The 19,372-nt window shown below is 42.7% G+C and overlaps 1 protein-coding gene across 2 annotated transcripts in view; it reads right to left on the bottom strand.

The window, feature by feature from the left end:
- Positions 1-19,372, bottom strand: part of DZIP1L (DAZ interacting zinc finger protein 1 like) — a 41,607-nt gene that overhangs the window by 21,528 nt on the left and 707 nt on the right. Inside the window, exons 1-5 of one of the 2 annotated variants that reach the window (XM_070754434.1) lie at positions 14,578-14,662; positions 9,962-10,540; positions 8,091-8,175; positions 2,566-2,678; positions 909-1,070 (exon numbers count right to left, since the gene is read on the bottom strand). In XM_070754434.1, coding sequence (XP_070610535.1) covers positions 909-1,070; positions 2,566-2,678; positions 8,091-8,175; positions 9,962-10,540; positions 14,578-14,580 — 942 coding nt within the window. In that variant the 5' untranslated portion in view covers positions 14,581-14,662. Of the gene's footprint in view, positions 1-908; positions 1,071-2,565; positions 2,679-8,090; positions 8,176-9,961; positions 10,541-14,577; positions 14,663-19,372 lie in introns of those variants that run through there. The other variant, XM_070754433.1, reaches the window with a different exon arrangement.

Below are 19,372 nucleotides of genomic sequence, written 5' to 3'. Positions count from 1 at the left end.
TGAACAAATCCCTATGCACACTGCACATACCTTATTTTAAAGTAAAAAACAAAATGGGAACGTACTATTTAGGGGGGGGAAGAAGTCTGAAATTCATATATGTTTATGTTTTGTTTTTAATTTTCTCTTGTTAACATCTGATTGGCTATACAAGGTTTTTAGGTTTATAGAAAAATGTATAAAGAAAGAAGGAAGCACTTTGGCATAATGGTTAATAAGTTAGAAATATAATTGGTGGTGTACTTTTTGAAGGAACGTTAAGGAGGGAATTTAATTAAAAGAAAAGTATTACCTGGATGACAACATTAGAAAAAAAAACTTTTGCAACTTTTTTGATGATTGATATTAGTTACTAACAAAATACCGCATTTTATTCATGGAAAATTAGATGGTACACTGTATTGTTTGAATGTATGTTGAGAGAACAATTTAAAAAAATGTACACCCCCCCAAAAAAAGTCCTTCTTTCCTCCATCCCTCCATTCATTTCATTCTTCCTTTTTCCCTCCATTTCTTCTTCCTTCCTTCTTTCCTTCCTTCCTTTTCCCTCCATTTCTCCTTCCTTTCTTTCCTCCCTCCTTCCTTCCTCTCTCTCTCTCTCTCTTGCTTTCTTTCTCCCTCTCCCTCTCTTTCTCCCCCTTCCTTCCCTCCCTCCTTCCTCTCCACTTCTCTTTCCCTCCCTCTTTTTCCCTTTCTTTCTCTCCACTTCTCTCTCTCACCCCTGGGCCGAATAAATAGTTTGGGGACCGCTGCCATATGGTGTAAACTGCTCTGTTTTCCAACCTTTTTTTGAATTAAATTTTAATCCCTTTCATGTATAGTATAATGTGTCCATGGTGAATTAACGATGGCAAACGTGTTGAACATTCAAGAAAATAGGAAAATTGCAAGCCACGACTTTGCCTTACTCCTTCCAAGATAGAATTTTTGTTGGAAAATTCCTTGATTTCCATAAGGAAAAGCTGCTTGAGCTCTTCCATTTCGGTGTGAAGCTTCGTTCTCTCCTCTTTCTTCCAGCTTTCAAATTTCCTCCTTTCCTCGTCCTCCCTTTGGCGAAGATGCTCTGCTTCCTATAAGAAAAGAATTGGAAGATAAAATATAAGACGCACCTTAGTTTTCGGGGAGGAAAATAGGGAAAAGAATCTGCTTACCAGATATTCATCTGGCTAGCGTCCTTAGGCTGGTCAGATTCAGCACATTATTTCATTTTTTAAAGTCAGGGCTTTAAAAAACCTTATTTGGAGAGAGTAACAATGAAAGAGCTTGCAAGCCAGTAAGAGCTGGGAAAATCATTAGCACCTAGTTAGGGCTGGAAAGAAACTTACTCAGAGCAAGTTAGAGTAATGAAAAAAAACCCTGCAAAGACTTAGGGCTTGGAAAACGTTCTTCGCAAAGAGTAACAATGAAAGAACCTGCAAGGTAAGAGCTGGGAAGATGGTTAGCTCCTGTTGTGGTTAGCTTAGAGCAGTGTTTCCCAATCTTGGCAACTTGAAGATACTTGGACTTCAACTCCCAGAATTCCCCAGCCAGCGAATGCTGGCTGGAGAAATCTGGGAGTTGAAGTCTGTTCTGCCTGACTGGGCTCAGGCAATGTGTAACAGTCCAAGGAAAAGAAATCAAACACACACGTGCTTTGCTAATCAGCAAACTTGTATTAAACAAACAAAAAAGGGTTACTCAAAACAGTCCTTAGTGTCAGGAAACAATGATAGTGCAAGGCTTACTTCAGCCGCATACAAAAACATAGAAAAAAGCAAACAAAGACAACCTGGAATGAGCAAAGACGTTTCAGGAGTCCTTTTGAATCTTTCTAGCAAACAGCAAGTCCCAGAGGTTTCACCTCCCACGTGTCTGAAAAAGCGGGGTTGAAAACTCCAAAGGCACGGAACAGAAACTTCGGAGCAGGAACCACAAAATAACACAGATAAACAGCCACAGTTTGCCTTGTGCCTCTGTTCCCTTTTATACCTTTAGCCCTCATTAAGGGAACCACACCCAGCCCTCTGTATAAGAACCACACCCAGCCCAGGTGCTACTCTGATGACTTGTAATACTCCTTCAATCGATCCCTCCTTTGCATAGCTCTCTGGCTACGCAGATCAATATATTGATCTGCAGAAGAACCCAAGGACCAAAGACTGTCTGAGGGACTACATGCCAAATCCCCTGGGCTGTCTGCTGAGTCCTGCGAACCAGTGGCCTCATCCTCCTGGCTTTCTGCCACGTCTTCCTGGCTATCAGCCAGGCTTTCGCACTCACTTTGTGCCGCATCTCTCCCATCTGTGGGAGCAACGGCTGGCCCAGGCCCAAAGACAACAAAGTCCAGATATCTTCAAGTTGCCAAGGTTGGGAAACACTGGCTTAGAGGATGTCTATTAAAATGCTAATTAAGAATCATCCTATTTAATCATCCCAGAGAAGATTGGCCTGTTGTTGTATTATTGCTGGTGTTTTTGACAGAGCATGAATTATTCCCATTTTGTCTACCTATAATTAGTTTTCACCTCGACAAAAGGCATTTGACTTTTTGCTTTCCTTTTTATTCCTATTCTTACCAATTCATACCTGAGCCCTTTGCTGACTCTCAGTCTCTAGCTGGACATGGGTCTCCTTCAACTTGACCTTCAGTTCTTCAATCTCACTTTCCATTTGCTGGACCTGTTTCTTCTTCAAATTCTCTTCGGAGGCGATTTAAAAAGAAGAGGCAATGTTAGTGAGGGCCTTAACTAGAAATTTAAGCTGAATAAAAGAAGCTGGAATAGGAATAGAAACATAGAAACTGGATTCTGAACAAGAATTAATGACACATCCACGCATGCGTAGAGTGATGCATAGGAGACAACAACTGAAGGATTATTACAAGAGAAAATGAGGCCACCTGTGGTTGGGTGGGGCTGCTGTAATTAGTGCTACAGATAAAAGTGTAGCCTGGTGTTTTAGCCTCATGGCAGTTTATCTGATTCATTGTTTCTTCAAGATTGTGATTTTTGTGCTGTTCAAGATTGTGTGTGGACTCTCTGGACTGCCGGCATGAGGGACGCCGATAAAGACAGGAAGAGAGCAATTTTTTTAAATTACTGTGGCTCAGAGATGTTTGATCTCGCCCAGACTTTAACCGACCCGGCACCGGCGAATTCAATCTCCTGGGATTCCCTGAAAACGAAGCTGTCCGCCCATTTCCAACCAACGAAGCCGGCGATCGTCTACAGTCACCAATTTTCAAGAATGGGCTAGCTGGAAGCAGAAAGCATCAACCAATACGCTACGCGCCTAAGAACCGTGCTGTCAAAATGCCGCTTCGAAAACCCGGAAGCACGCCTAATCGACGCTCTCATCTTCGGAATGAGGAATTCGACTATCAGAAACAAACTCCTGACCGAAGAGGAGCCTTCACTTCAACAAGTCATCAAATTAGCTCAAACCGCGGAAGTGGCTGAAGCAGCGGCGAAAGAGCTGAAACATAACGACAAACAAGAAGTCGTGGCTCACATCTCTTCTCCAATGCAACACGCCGATGCTTCAAATGAAATCAACCCGTCTACCAGCTCCGAAAGCGACTGCTGTTTCATCCGGCAAGACCTTCATCGCTCTATAAGGCAACCTCCCCAGTCGTTTCCTTGCTCTGGCTGCCGAGGCAACCATTCCCGCCACCGTTGCCCCTTCCGCGATGCCAATTGCCACCGTTATGGCCGCCGAGGGCACATCGCTGAAGCATGCAGAGCCTCCCTGCCAGAGGAAGCTTTCTCAACTCAAAGGGCGCCGCGTTTCCAAACTCAACCGCGCGAAAACAGGGGATTCAAACCTTCCGGCCGCAACAATCACTCCAACGTTAACCGCGACTACTTAAGAGGTAACCGGGACATTTCCATTAATAACACTGTAACTGCCAACAAATCCAAAATTAACATTTCTTTACTTTTTAATTCTCAACCATGCCAGATGGAACTGGACACTGGTTCTAGCTATAGTATTATGCCTTGGTCAAAAGTCAAAATGTATATACCACATGTTAACAAAACTGATTTAATGTATTCTAATGTAATAATTAAGGATTTTCAAGGGGGATTAATACCTGTCCTGGGTATATTAACTGTTCCAATTGTTCACAAAAGTTTTAAGGCTAATCTTCCTTTGTTAGTAGTGTCAGGACCAACTCACTCACTTTTAGGATTAGAGTGGATGGCTCCCCTGGGTATAGAGGTCTCGGGCATTCATAAATTATCACATATTGTTATTCCTGATTTCGTTAGGGAATTTCCTGACGTCTTTAGTCCTACTCTGGGGTCATATAAAGGGCCCCCAATTTCATTCTCCATTGACCCTAGTGTGCCTCCTATCCGCCTCAAACCACGAAGAGTTCCCTTACCTTTGCTCCCTAAGCTAGATGTAGAACTGGATAAACTCATCCATCAAGGCATTTTAGTCCCAGTAGATCAAGCTCCCTGGGAAACCCCAATTGTAACTCCTCTTAAACAGGACGGCTCCTTGCGAGTCTGCGCAGACTACAAATCAACCTTGAATAGAGCCTTGAAACATCATCCCTACCCAATACCTGTTGTACAACACTTACTCCACTCCCTAGGGGAGGGAAAATTATTCGAAATCGACCTCGCTCAGGCATACCAACAACTCCCTATAGACGAACCAACCTCGTTAGCCCAAACAATTGTTACCCATAGGGGGGCTTTCAGATGCACCCGATTACAGTTTGGGGTCAGTGTAGCCCCAGGAATTTTTCAGAGCTTCATGGAGCATTTATTAACAGGAATCAAGGGAACCATGCCCTACTTTGATGATATTCTAATTTCAGGGAGGGATCAAACCCAGTTAAATTCAAGAATAAGGGAAGTTCTAACAAGGCTACAAGACAAGGGGCTTAAGGTTAAACCAGGTAAATGCGTTTGGGGGACAAGAAGTGTCCAATTTCTGGGTTATACAATTGATGGCGAAGGGATCCATCCCACCAATGATAAGGTCAAGGCAATACAAGAGGCCCCAGAGCCCAAAAATAAGGCGGAATTGCAGGCTTTCTTAGGCCTACTTAATTTCTACTCTGTTTTTTTGAGACAGAAGGCCACAGCAGCAGAACCACTACACCGGCTGCTTCAGAAAGAAGTTCCATGGAGTTGGGGGAGAATTGAAAGCGAAGCTTTTACTCGAATAAAAAACCTCTTAACGTCCAAAAGCGTAGTCGTACAATACAGTACGTTACTTCCCCTACGTCTCACATGCGATGCTTCTCCCTATGGGGTGGGTAGTGTTTTAGCTCATGTGCTGCCTAACGGCACAGAGGCCCCTATAGCACTTTTCTCAAAAACGCTATCCAGCACAGAAAGGAACTATAGTCAACTTGACAAGGAGGCTTTAGCATTGGTAGCCGGGGTTAAAAAGTTCCATAATTACATTTTTGGTAGACATTTTGAATTGGTCACCGACCACAAACCATTGTTAGGACTCCTAGCCCCAGACAAACCAACTCCACCCTTCATGTCTCCAAGGTTAATTAGATGGGCCATTTTTTTGTCTGGGTACAATTATACCTTCACTCACAGGGGAGGGGCAACCATAAACCATGCGGATGGCCTTAGCCGATGCCCTATTCCTGAGCTAGTACAAGATCCTGCCCCTTCTGCAGACGTATTATTAATTGAATTAGAAGATAACCCCCTGACAACTGCCAAGGAAGTGGCAGAACATACCAAACAAGACCCAATTCTCATGAAAGTTGTTAATTGTGTTCTAAGGGGATGGAATACCGACCGTAATGGGAAAGACATTTCTGAATTTAAGAGTAAGAGATTGGAACTATCTTTTGTTAAGGGTTGCCTATTGTGGGGAGACCGGGTAGTAATTCCCCAAACGTTGAGGCCTAAAGTGTTAAATATGTTGCATGTAGGTCATCCTGGCATAGTAAGGATGAAGGGGTTGGCAAGGGGTCATCTTTGGTGGCCAGGACTTGATACTGAAATTGAGAGGTGGGTGGCAAGGTGCGACCCCTGTCAAGAGTCTAGGCCAAAAACCCCTAAAATCACTCCTATGGATTGGGACCAACCAAAAGGGCCATGGTCCCGAATTCACATAGATTTCGCTGGTCCCATTGAATCAAAGTATTTCTTAATAGTGGTTGACGCATATTCTAAATGGGTTGAGATCATTGTTATGCATAATATTACCACATGTGCAACCATATGAGCCTTGCGCCATCTCTTTACCACACATGGCTGTCCAGATGTATTGGTATCTGACAATGGGCCCCAACTGACTGCCAGACAGTTTGAACTATTCCTAGACCAATTAGGAATTAGGTACGCCCTCATCTCTCCTTTTTCGCCTTGGGCGAACGGATTGGCTGAGAGATATGTTCGTGTTGCCAAGGAGGCATTAAAAAGGGCTGGCCCTGGGGAAGTGCAAGAGCATTTAGATAAATTCTTATTGGCACAACACATAACTCCAAATGCCACAACCCACAAAAGTCCTGCAGAAATTCTTATGGGCAGGAAACTCAGGTCAACTTTAGATAGATTACACCCCATGTTTTGTACAAGTAATTACATGCCTGGAAATGCTGAGAGACATATGTTTATTGGACAATTTGTGTTTGCAAGGAATTTTGATAAAGGCCTTAAATGGCTTAAAGGTACCGTGTTACAACAAAAAGCACCGAAAACTTATGTAATCTTGTTAAGCGATGGCCGAGTATGGACTAGGCACATCGATCATCTTAGGAGATGCCCTGAAACCGAGCCTAGTGTACACACAGAAAATCCAATTGTAACCGACGCAGCGCCAACCGTAATGGACTTAGATTTGGACTCACCGTCTCGAAGCTGCTCGGCCAGCGCCACAGAACCATCTTCGTCAGCAGAGGTCGGTGATGTGCCAGCCTGCTCGACTCTGGGGGCCAGAGCTCAGCCGGAGCCCTTAGAAGCCAGAGGAGGAACCGACGGACCGACCTCCTCTTCTGCCGACAGCGAAGAACCAACTGAACTGCGCAGGTCAGCCAGGAACATACAAAGACCGCACCGATTGGCTGACTACATCACATGGCTCTCTGAGTAATCTGTATTTGTGGTTTTTTTTAATCTAAAAAGGGAGGGGTGTTAAATACTCTGTTTATGTCTGTGGAAACTGTTACCAGGGAAAGTATGCTAATAGCTTGCGCCTGATTGGTTAAGGCGCTGACAGCTCGTTTTGAGCGGGAAGAAAAACTGTATAAATAGAGCCGGTTTCCTTTGCCCAGCTGAGACGCGTTCCAGCTGATAGTCACTTGCAAAAGAGCTTAATAAAGAACCGTCTGGTAGCTGCTGTCTCAAGACTCTTCATCCCCCCTTTCCCTTCTGTCCTCCAGACTCTACAGATTGAGTTCATGAAGTCTTTCCTGATAAGTATTATGCTTGAGACCTTCCACCATTTTTGTAGCCCGTCTTCAAAATTCAGCTTCCTGCTAGATTTTTATGCTAAATTATTTCTCAACAATGGAGGTGCATTTTGTAATAAAAGTTGCAATTGCTCTTGCTGTAAATAAGCCTCTAAATGCCATAAATGATAAGTTAATAATTGAGCTTTCTCTCTCTTTCTACCCCCACAGCTAAACCTTTGGAATTCCCTCCATAGGAAAAATATTCAGGCAAACTTGCTTACTTACTTATTTACTTACTTACTTACTTATTTATTAGATTTTTATGCAGCCCTTCTGTGTAGACTCGGGCGGCTAACAACAATAATAAAACAGCATATGACAAATCTAATATTTAAAATAACTAAAAACCCTTATTAAAAGCCAAACATACACACAAACATACCATGCATTAATTGTATAGGCCTGGGAGGAAAGGAATATCTCCATTCCCCCATGCCTGACGACAGAGGTGGGTTTTAAGGAGCTTACGAAAGGAGAGGGTGGGAGCAATTCTGATCTCTAGGGGCAGGTGGTTCCAGAGGGTTGGGGCCACCACAGAGAAGGCTCTTCCCCTGGGTCCCGCCAGACGACATTGTTAAACTTAATGCTTACTGTTGAATATTCATTAACCATATATAAATAGTTAAAGTATTACTGTTTGATTTTGATTGGTCGAAATTGTTTCACTTACCAAGTGCAGTGGCTTCAACATGCCTACGTTCCATGTGGCCTTGTAGAAAGGAATAATTCATGAAGGTCTTGTCACACAGCTGGCACTAAGAAACAAGCAGAAGGATGAAATGTCACCTAAGGACAGATTAAGCACATGATCCAATAGTAGAAGAATTTCTCCAAGTACGAGGGTTGCCCACAAAGTAATGCACCACATTTTTTTCCTCAGCCTACAGTAATGGTACGAATGCGAAACTTTAGATATACGTTATTTGAATGGTCAGAATTGCGTGTGTAAATTTTGTGTTTCTTCAGACAGATAACGTAGTTGCAGCAGTGTTTTAAAATGTTTCGCCTATAAGTGATGGACGTTCCAAGCAGCGTGTCGTCATTGAAATTCTCACGGTGGAGAAAGAAACTGTTGGGAACATTCACAAACGTTTGTGTACAGTTTATGGAGAATCCAGTCGACAGAAGTACGGTTAGTCGCTGGGCACAGAGGGGGAGGCCATTAGAGGTGATTCACACAGTGCAGAAATGGCTTCGTGACCAGAACAAGGAGTGGTACCGACAGGGCCTACACGCCTTTGTGTCTCGCTGGTGGAAGGCCATAGAACGGGATGGGGATTACATGGAAAAATAGGAAGTGTAGAAGAAACACCATTCTTTCTTGTTTGTAAGTTTCATTGTGTTCAATAAATAATTGTTGAAGGAAAGAAATGTGGTCCATTACTTTCTGGACGACCCTTGCAGTTCTCATTCTTTGCTAATTTATTCACCTTTCCTTGTTCTGTTGGGCTCTGTGGTAGACTCCTCCCAAAAATTCACAGGTACAAATTTCAGACACACACACGTTTGAAAATTCAAAACAATGTTCTTTATAATGAAAATTCACTTAAACTAAGCCCTCTTTTGGTATTGCAAAGAGCACTTGTCTCCAAACAAACTGGTAATTTATACAAGTCCCTTATCAGTTCTGTGATACTTAGCTTGCAGCTGTGAGGCAATTCACAGTCCTTCTTCTTTCACAAAGTGAAACACACTTTGCTCTGGTTTAGTTTCAAAGCCGGGAAAAATCAGCACACAAAAGGTCAAAGTCAGTAAAGCAGTCACGAAACACAACGATCAGATAATCCTCCACAATGGCCAAACCCACAGGCTGCTCTTTATAGCAGCCTCACTAATGACCACAGCCCCACCCAACCACAGGTGGCCTCCTTTTCTTTGATAATAATCTCTCAGTTGCTGTTGCCTATGCATCGCTCTCCGCATGCGTGGCTGTATCATTAACTCTTGTTCCGAATCCAAGGAGGAGCTAGATAATTGATCTCCTTCTGAGCTGTCTGCCCCTCTCCTCCTCCCTGTCACTCATGTCTTCTTGGTTAGAGGAGCCTTCATCATCAGATTCCACTGGGGGCAAAACAGGCCTGCAGCATGTGGATGTCTCCCCCACATCCACAGTCCTTGGGGCAGGAGCTGGGCCAGAGCTAACCACAACATTCCTAATGCTATAAGACAGTGTTTCCCAACCTTGGCGACTTGAAGATATTTGGACTTCAGTTCCCAGAATTCCCCAGTCAGCGAATGCTGAGAGTTGAAGTCCAGATATCTTCAAGTTTATTTATTTTATTTATTTATTAGATTTGTATGCCACCCCTCTCCGTAGACTCGGCGCGGCTTGCTAAGTTGCCAAGGTTGGGAAACACTGCTATAAGACACCTATGGAACAAGAGTACAAGTAATTCTCGACTTAGAACCATTCATTTAGTGACCGTTCAAAGTTACAACAGCACTGCTAAATTCTGGTGCATCTCTGAAAAAAATAGGCACATTTGTGTTCAAGTGTAGACTGAATAAATTTCTCCTGCAGTAGCTTTACCTCCACCTCACCTTGTGGTAGTTGTTGGCTCCAGCTTGTAAGATCAGCTGTTGGGTGGCAATCATTTTTTTCCGTCTTTTGCTCTCTTCCTTCACCCCTTTTAATTCTTCGGTTTGTTTGTCCAGGTCATACTTGATGCGCTTACAGTCTCCGAGGACCGCTTGGTGCTGCTCCTCCTGGAGTGCCAAGTTCATACTTAAGTACTCCTGAGAGTGGAGCAGATATTCAATGGTCAGCTGGGCCATCCTCAAAACCTTAAGGAGAAGAGGGTCTACTGGCTGCTGGCAATAGGGGCACTTCTCCGCCTCCAGGTTGCAAAAAGTGACGCTATTGATATTTTCCTGAAGAATGCCAATGTCCAGCTCGCGAGCGACGCGCTCCACATCGATGGCACTGAACCGCCTCCAGTCGATGGTTTCTCGCCGCAGCTGGAATTTAAAGGCTGGAATCACGGAGGGGTTGGGTATCATGTGGCCCAGGAAATCTCCGGTGCGCTGAAAGTTCAGAGGAAAGGTGGAACCTGGCATGTTCATCCAATAATGTTGAGATGGAGGCGGTGGAAATGGGTAATAAATATTAGATACAAACGGCTAGGAAAAACAAGAAGGTATAGATGGATCAGAATGGAAAGAAACTTACAGTAATGTGTGCTTGAAGATGATAATAATAATAATAATAATAATAATAATAATAATAATAATAATAATAATTTTTAAAAAACAGATGGGACCTTGGAGATCCTCTAGTCCAACCCCCTGCTTAGGCAGGAAATCCTACACTACTTCAAACAGATGGTTATCCAACTTCTGCTTTAAAACTTCCAGTGTTGGAGCATTGTAGCAGATAGGTTATGACCTATAAAGCCCTTCATGGCACCGGACCAGATTATCTCAGGGACCGCCTTCTGCTGCACGAATCCCAGCGACCAGTTAGGTCCCACAGAGTGGGTCTTCTCCAGGTCCCGTCAACTAAACAATGTCGCTTGGCGGGACCCAGGGGAAGAGCCTTCTCTGTGGCGGCCCCAGCCCTCTGGGACCAACTCCCCCCAGAGATTAGAATTGCCACCACCCTCCTTGTCTTTCGTAAGCTTCTTAAAACCCACCTCTGCCGTCAGGCATGGGGGAATTGAGACCCTCTTACCCCTAGGCCTTTCCAATTCTATGCATGGTATGTATGTATGTATGTTTGGTTTTTTATATTAATGGATTTTTAATTGTTTCTAACATCAGACTACTATTGTACACTGCTTTATTGTTGCTGTTAGCCGCCCCGAGTCTCCGGAGAGGGGCGGCATACAAATCCAATAAATAAATAAATAAATAAATAAATTTACATGATATACAAGTGGTTCTTGTTTAATGACCACTCGTTCAGTGACTGTTTGAATTATGTGCTGAACGAGTGGTTGATATGACTGGTCTTCGAACCTCTGGCTAGTGAAGTGCTGCCGTGGTAACAGGATTACCAATGAAGGCCTACAAAAAATTTTACTACCACACTGTAGGCATTGCTTATTTTGTGGGTGTGGCTTGCCAGCCATGTGACCAGGTGGGAGTGGTTTGATGATCATGTGGCCGAGGGATGGCTTAAAGGTCACGTGACTGGCTTAAAGGTGGCTAACTTGACGTCACTCATGTCAAGGATTTGGGTTAGAGTGCCTGGCCTTTCCTCACCTCAAAGAAATACAATTTCCTTATCTATTTACTATGACTGAACATCTAAAATATACTATTTAATTCTATGTATATATACCATATGTGTACAGTGATACCTTGTCTTACAAACTTAATTGGTTCTGGGATGAGGTTCTTAAGGTGAAAAGTTTGTAAGATGAAACAATGTTTCCCATAGGAATCAATGGAAAAGCGATTAATGCGTGCAAGCCCAAAACTCACCCCTTTTGCCAGCCGAAGCGCCCGTTTTTGTGCTGCTGGGATGCCCCTGAGGCTCCCCTCCATGGGAAACTCCACCTCCAGACTTCCAGCAGATGTGATGGTGCAGGGGAATCCCAGCAGGGAAATCCCAGCATCACAAAAACTAGCGCTTTGCTGGCAACGGAAGTCCAGAGGTGGGGTTTCCCAGCGAGGGGAGCACCAGTGAAATCGCAGCATCGCAAAAACACAAAGTCCTCGAAACCCCACCTCCGGACCTCTGTGTTTTTGCGATGCTGCGATTTCACTGAGGCTCCCCTCGCTGGGAAACCTCACCTCCGGACTTCCGTTGCCAGCGAAGAGCCCATTTTTGCCCTTCTGGGATTCCCCTGCAGCATCACAAAAACACCGAAGTCCGGAGGTGGGGTTTCCCATGGAGGGGAGTCTCAGGGGAATCCCAGTAGCACAAAAACGGGTGCTTCACTGGCAACAGAAGTCCGGAGGCGGGGCATCCCAGCAGTGGTGGTGGGTTTGTAAGGTGAAAATAGTTTGTAAGAAGAGGCAGAAAAATCTTAAACCCCAGGTTTGTATCTCAAAAAGTTTGTATGACGAGGCGTTTGTAAGATGAGGTATCACTGTATGTAATTCATTTTCTAATTAATTTACTAACCATTCAAATTTAACACAGGATATCAATAGAAATGTTTCAGATTTCAGACTGAGAACATATTATATCTATAGTATGTGCAGAAAGGCATACAGATATCATTCAGAATTTATACATAGCTCTTTCAGACATTCAAAAGGTTATAAAAGGTTATAAAACTGTGCATACTACGGAGAGGGGCGGCATACAAATCTAATAAATAGAATAAATGGAAATAGACTACAGATAGAAAATAAAAGTGCTGCTAAACTCCATAGTGAAAAATCAATCTAAGTACAGACATGTATTTGAAGACTGATAAGGATAAAAATTTCAGTAATATCCCAAAAGCAGATATATTGACCCCATAGGCACTGAACTGAATGAATGGAGACTGTGACGTAGAAGAGGGTACAGTGTTCCCTTGATTTTCGCGGGTTCGAACTTCGCGAATAGCCTATACCACGGTTTTTCAAAAAATATTAATTAAAAAATAGTTCGCGAGATTTTTTCCTATGCCACGGTTTTTCCCATCCGATGACATCATACGTCATCGCCAAACTAATAATTTTTGCAAATAAATAACAAATAAATATGTGGTCGAGCAGTAGGAAAAGCAAGTAGGATGCTTGGCTGCATAGCTAGAGGTATAACAAGCAGGAAGAGGGAGATTGTGATCCCCTTATATAGAGCGCTGGTGAGACCACATTTGGAATACTGTGTTCAGTTCTGGAGACTTCACCTACAAAAAGATATTGACAAAATTGAACGGGTCCAAAGATGGGCTACAAGAATGGTGGAAGATCTTAAGCATAAAACGTATCAGGAAAAACTTAATGAACTCAATCTGTCTAGTCTGGAGGACAGAAGGAAAAGGGGGGACATGATTAAAACATTTAAATATGTTAAAGGGTTAAATAAGGTTCAGGAGGGAAGTGTTTTTAATAGGAAAGTGAACACAAGAACAAGGGGACACAATCTGAAGTTAGTTGGGGGAAAGATCAAAAGCAACGTGAGGAAATATTATTTCACTGAAAGAGTAGTAGATCCTTGGAACAAACTTCCAGCAGACGTGGTTGGTAAATCCACAGTAACTGAATTTAAACATGCCTGGGATAAACATATATCCATCCTAAGATAAAATACAAGAAATAGTATAAGGGCAGACTAGATGGACCGTGAGGTCTTTTTCTGCCGTCAGTCTTCTATGTTGCTATGTTTCTATAACCAAAAAAATAATTATTGTTAATAAATAATTGTTTATAAATATCAGGATCACTAAGTGCCTTATTCAATGGCGAGTACCAGTAATAATGGTGAGTAAATGGTTGTTAAGGGAATGGGAAAGGGTCATTTAGGGGTTTAAAGTGTTAAGGGAAGGCTTGTGATACTGTCCATAGCCAAAAATGGTGTATTTACTTCCGCATCTCTACTTCGCGGAAATTCGAATTTTGCGGGCGGTCTCGGAACACATCCCCCACGGAAATCGAGGGAACAATGTATTTCAAAGATACTGCCTTAGTGGGAAATAGTACGACTTACATGAAAAGATTACAAAGAGCATGTGAGCTTAATATATGTGAGAGTAATAGTTTGTTAGAACATAAACATAATTTAACCCTTGCAATATATTGATTTCTCTGCTTACCATAGAATACAATATAGAGGCTTTTTATTATTTTACAGATAGTTACCATATCAAAAATTATTTAATGTTTATAGTATATATTTTTCTGTATATATATTTAGCCAAGGATCAAACTAGATGCGTTGAGGTCTGCTTATGAATTCCTAAATAATTTCAAGTAATGGTTATCATTCAGTAAAGTTTGAGATATTATTAGCATATTATTAAAAATGCTCCATAAAATTTAAAAATAATTTAAACAAGGGCATGCAAAATTATTTGTAAACATCACACCATCTTTCTCAGCACAATTAAAAGTAGTTCCCTCTGTAAATTCAATGGAAGTAGTGTCTACCTAAGGTCTACACAGAAATCATAGCATAAAATTGCCCTAATGCTAGCAGAAAAATGATTTTTGCTATACCACCCTTTCTCTACAATTCAGGTAAAAGAGGGAGAAACGGTTTGCAAAAAGATACATACCATGATTTCAATACAGAAAAACTGTTCAAATCAACTTGGTTTTGTTACTTATCTGTAATGGGACAGTTGTGTTGAGCAACAGTGAGTTGCCAGGGTGTGTCTTGTGTAATGGTAACAGGATTCCAGCGCTCCGTCAATAGCAGTGCAAATATACCATGGTATATATACCGGTCAGTGAAGCAGTGGAAGTGATGTGTTGTGTTGGTGCCTGGAGGCCGTTAGGGTCTGGATGGGTGTCAACAGGCTCAAACTCAACCCTGACAAGACAGAGTGGCTGTGGGTTTTGCCTCCTAAGGACAATTCCATCTGTCCGTCCATTACCCTGGGAGGGGAATCACCAGCCCCCCTCGGAGAGGGTCCGCAACTTGGGCGTCCTCCTTGATCCACGGCTAACATTAGAGAACCATCTTTCAGTGTGGCAAGGGGGGCATTTGCCCAGGTTCGCCTGGTGCACCAGTTGCGGCCCTACCTGGACCGGGAGTCATTGCTCACAGTCACTCATGCCCTCATCACCTCGAGGCTCGACTACTGTAACGCTCTCTACATGGGGCTTCCTTTGAAGAGTGTTCGGAAACTTCAGATCGTGCAGAATGCAGCTGCGAGAGCAATCATGGGCTTTCCCAGATATGCCCATGTCTCACCAACACTCCGCGCACTTTTTCTAAGGAGAGCTGAGCTGTGTCAAGCCAAAGTGAATTGGTCATATCCTTTTTATAGTAATAGGTATAATACTTTACCATACCCACTTACTGGAGGTTAAGTATTAGGCAATTATCCAAAATTAGCTGATGATTCATGTCATTCAGATCACCTAATAGTCCTCCAAAATCCCATCTTTCGGACAGGGGAAAGTTAACTTGGGGGTTGAAAAAAAACCCCTATTTGTATTTCTGGCAAAACCATGCACAACCATCACAAAGCCTACCAATCAGTGTAACCCAAAATAAAGCATCACTTTTGAAACAGATGCAAGCAGACATTAAGACTCACTCCTGTACATTCCAAAACTGCCCTTTGGAAACTGAACCTAAAGTCCTACATAGCTCAACTATTAATGCCCTCATCACCTGGAGGCTCAACTACTGTAACGCTCTCTACATGGGGCTACCTTTGAAAAGTGTTCGGAAACTTCAGATTGTGCAGAATGCAGCTGCGAGAGCAATCACGGATTTCCCAAAGTATGCCCATGTTACACCAACACTCCACAGTCTGCATTGGTTGCCGATCAGTTTCCGGTCACAATTCAAAGTGTTGGTTATGACCCATAAAGCCCTTCATGGCATCGGACCAGAATATCTCCGGAATCGCCTACTGCCGCACGAATCCCAGAGACTGATTAGGTCCCACAGAGTTGGTCTTCTCCGGGTCCCGTCGACTAAACAATGTCGTTTGGCGGGTCCCAGGGGAAGAGCCTTCTCTGTGGTGGCCCCGACTCTGGAACCAGCTCCCCCCGGAGATTAGAACTGCCCCCACCCTCCTTGCCTTTCGTAAACTCCTTAAAACCCACCTCTGCCATCAGGCATGGGGGAATTGAGACATCTCCCCCAGGCCTATACAATTATGTATGGTATGTTTGTGTGCATGTCTGCTTTAATAATGGGGTTTTAATGTTTTAAATTATTAGATTTGTCATGAATTGTTTTATTGCTGTTGTGAGCCGCCCCGAGTGTACGGAGAGGGACGGCATACAAATCTAATGAATAATAATAATAATAATAATAATATAATAATAATAATATTCACACAAACAGATAAGATATAGATGCGAGGACTAGGCATGCTTTGAAAAGGATGCAGAGTTTGCTAGGACATCACAATTCAAAGTGTTGGTAATGACCTATAAAGCCCTACATGGCATCGGACCACAATACCTGCGGGACTGCCTTCTGCCGCATGAATCCCAGCGGCCAATCAGGTCCCACGGTTGGCATTCTCCGGGTCCCGTCGACTAAACAATGTCATCTGGCAGGACCCAGGGGAAGAGCCTTCTCTGTGGCAGCCCCAGCCCTCTGGAATCAACTCCCCCTGGAGATTCGAATTGTCCCCACTCTTCCCGCCTTCCGCAAGATGTTGAGCATTGCACACCAAAACAACTAGAGCATTGCACACCAAAACAACTAGACAAAAGGGCAGTTTTTTCCCGAATGCCATCACTCTGCTAAACAAATAATTCCCTCAACACTGTCAAACTATTTACTAAATCTGCACTACTATTACTACTATTTTTTCCCATCGTTCCTATCACCCATCTCCTCCCACTTAGGACTGTATGACTGTAACTTGTTGCTTGTATCCTTTATATTTATATTAATATTGATTGTTTCTTCGTGGCTTATTTGACCCCTATGACAATCATTAAGTGTTTTTGACCTCATGATTCTTGACAAATGTATCTTCTTTTATGTACACTGAGAGCATCTGCACCAAAGACAAATTCCTTGTGTGTGCAATCACACTTGGCCAATAAAGAATTCTATCCTATCCTATCCTATCCTATCCTATTTTTTATTATTATTATTATTATTATTATTATTATTATTATTATTATTATTATTATAGAAACATGGAAACATAGAAGACTGACGGCAGAAAAAGACCTCATGATCCATTTAGTCTGCCCTTATACTATTTTTTGTATTTTATCTTAGGATGGATCTATGTTTATCCCAGGCATGTTTAAATTCAGTGACTGTGGATTTACCAACCACGTCTGCTGGAAGTTTGTTCCAAGGATCTACTACTCTTTCAGTGAAATAATATTTCCTCACGTTGCTTTTGATCTGTCCCCCAACTAACTTCAGATTGTGTCCCCTTGTTCTTGTGTTCACTTTCCTATTAAAAACACTTCCCTCCTGGACCTTATTTAACCCTTTAACATATTTAAATTATTTATTAGATTTGTATGCCGCCCCTCTCCGTAGACTCGGGTCGGCTTACAGCAGTGATAAAAACAATGCATAACAAATCTAATATTTAAAATCGCTTTAAAAAAACCCTTATTTAAAAAACAAAACATACACACAAACATACCATGCATAAACTATATAGGCCTGGGCAGTGTTCCCTCTAATTTTTTGGGGGGGTGGGCGGAAAAGTATAGTGTCTGAGCGGCAGTCCCTTCGGGACTGGGCGGCACAGAAATAATAAATAAATAAATAAAAAAACAAACAAACAAAAACCCCACCCTGTTTGGCCTCAGAGAATTTCAAAATAAAATACTGTATTGTGTGTCTATAACAGTGAGCTCATAATAGGGCAACTCTGTCAATATCAAAATGCCATTTAAATAGTTGAGCTAGTTTCAAACTAGATTTTGATTTTCTTTCTCTCTTCCTTACTCCCATTCTTTTTCTTTCTCTTTTCCTTCCTCTCTTTTTTCTATCTGTTTCTCTCTCTTCCTCTCTCTCTCCTTCCCTCTCACACTTTCCCTCTCGGCTTCTGGGCAGGTTTGGAAAACTCTGAGTTGATGATGATTTTTAAGTGAGCGATTGCTCACTGCTCAGCTTAGAGGGAACTATGGGCCTGGGGGAGATGTCTCAATTCCCCCATGCCTGACGGCAGAGGTGGGTTTTAAGGAGTTTACGAAAGCCTGGGATCTGTGCATCTCCATCTCTGGATGGAGGCCACAATCTGTCCTTTTTGGGGGACCTTTTTGTCCTCATTTTTTTTAAAAAAAGAACCAGCTGATGATCAACCTTAACCAAAACGCGAGCCCCTATTTTCAAGACTTTGAGATACAGTACAAACCGCTCCAAACTTGACTGTAAAAAATATGACTTCAGCAACCGAGTTGTCGAAGTGTGGAACTCATTACCTGACTCAGTAGTGTCAACCCCTAACCCCCAACATTTTTCCCTTAGACTATCCACGATTGACCTCTCCAGGTTCCTTAGAGGTCAGTAAGGGGCGTGCGTAAGTGCACCAGTGTGCCTTCCGTCCCCTGTCCAATTGTCTCTCCTTATCTCATTTATCTTTTCTTCCTTTCAAATATGTTCACCTATACTTTTATATCTTTTCTTCTATTCTTTTCTTTACTTATATTATTACATATCTTTCTCTTCAATGTGTATTATGTATTGGACAAAATAAATAAATAAAAATAAATAAATAAAGAGGAGTCTGGTCCCAATTGACTCCTCCGACCATCTTCCCAAAGTCACAGAACATCTCAAGGCCAGTCGCCTCCTGCGTGTGGTTTCAGACTATTTTTATTTTATTTATTTTGTCCAATACAAATGGAAAGTTAAAGAGAATAAAAACATGGAGTAGTAAATATCAGGGAAAGGATAGAAGAGAAGATATGAGAATAGAATATGTCAATGAAGAGTAGAGGAAAAGATATATGAATGGGAGAAAAGATATATAAAATATAGGAGAGAGAATTGGACAGTGCCTTCCTCTCTTTGCCTTTTAAAACCATTTCTTTGTTTAGTAGATTTTTTTTCTGCCTTTGTCACTCGATGTGAGTAGCTGAAGCGTCTTCTGTGGTCTAAAGAAGCCCCTCCTGTTGCCCTGAATGGGCTGGACCCCCATCTCAGCAGTGGGCTTTCTCCCTCCGTCCTCCCTCCTCTCGGGGCCCTTTAGTGGAGAAGGGGGTCTGGTGGTGGGGAAGGCGTGCGGAGAGAGTCTCCACACTTTCCCTGCCACCAGACCCCCTTCTCTGCCCGTATCCGACTCACTGCCTCAGTTTACCCTTCAAGTCCCCCTCTCCACACACCCCATACACACACACACAAACGTATTCTCCAGGGACCTCGCATTCTTCAAGCCTAAGGCAACGGTTGCAGAGGAAAAT

This window comes from Erythrolamprus reginae, chromosome 6 (assembly GCF_031021105.1).
Source record: "Erythrolamprus reginae isolate rEryReg1 chromosome 6, rEryReg1.hap1, whole genome shotgun sequence".
Lineage (NCBI taxonomy): Eukaryota > Metazoa > Chordata > Lepidosauria > Squamata > Dipsadidae > Erythrolamprus > Erythrolamprus reginae.
Note: the sequence above shows the minus strand (reverse complement) of the source record. Positions and strands in the feature narration are given on the sequence as shown.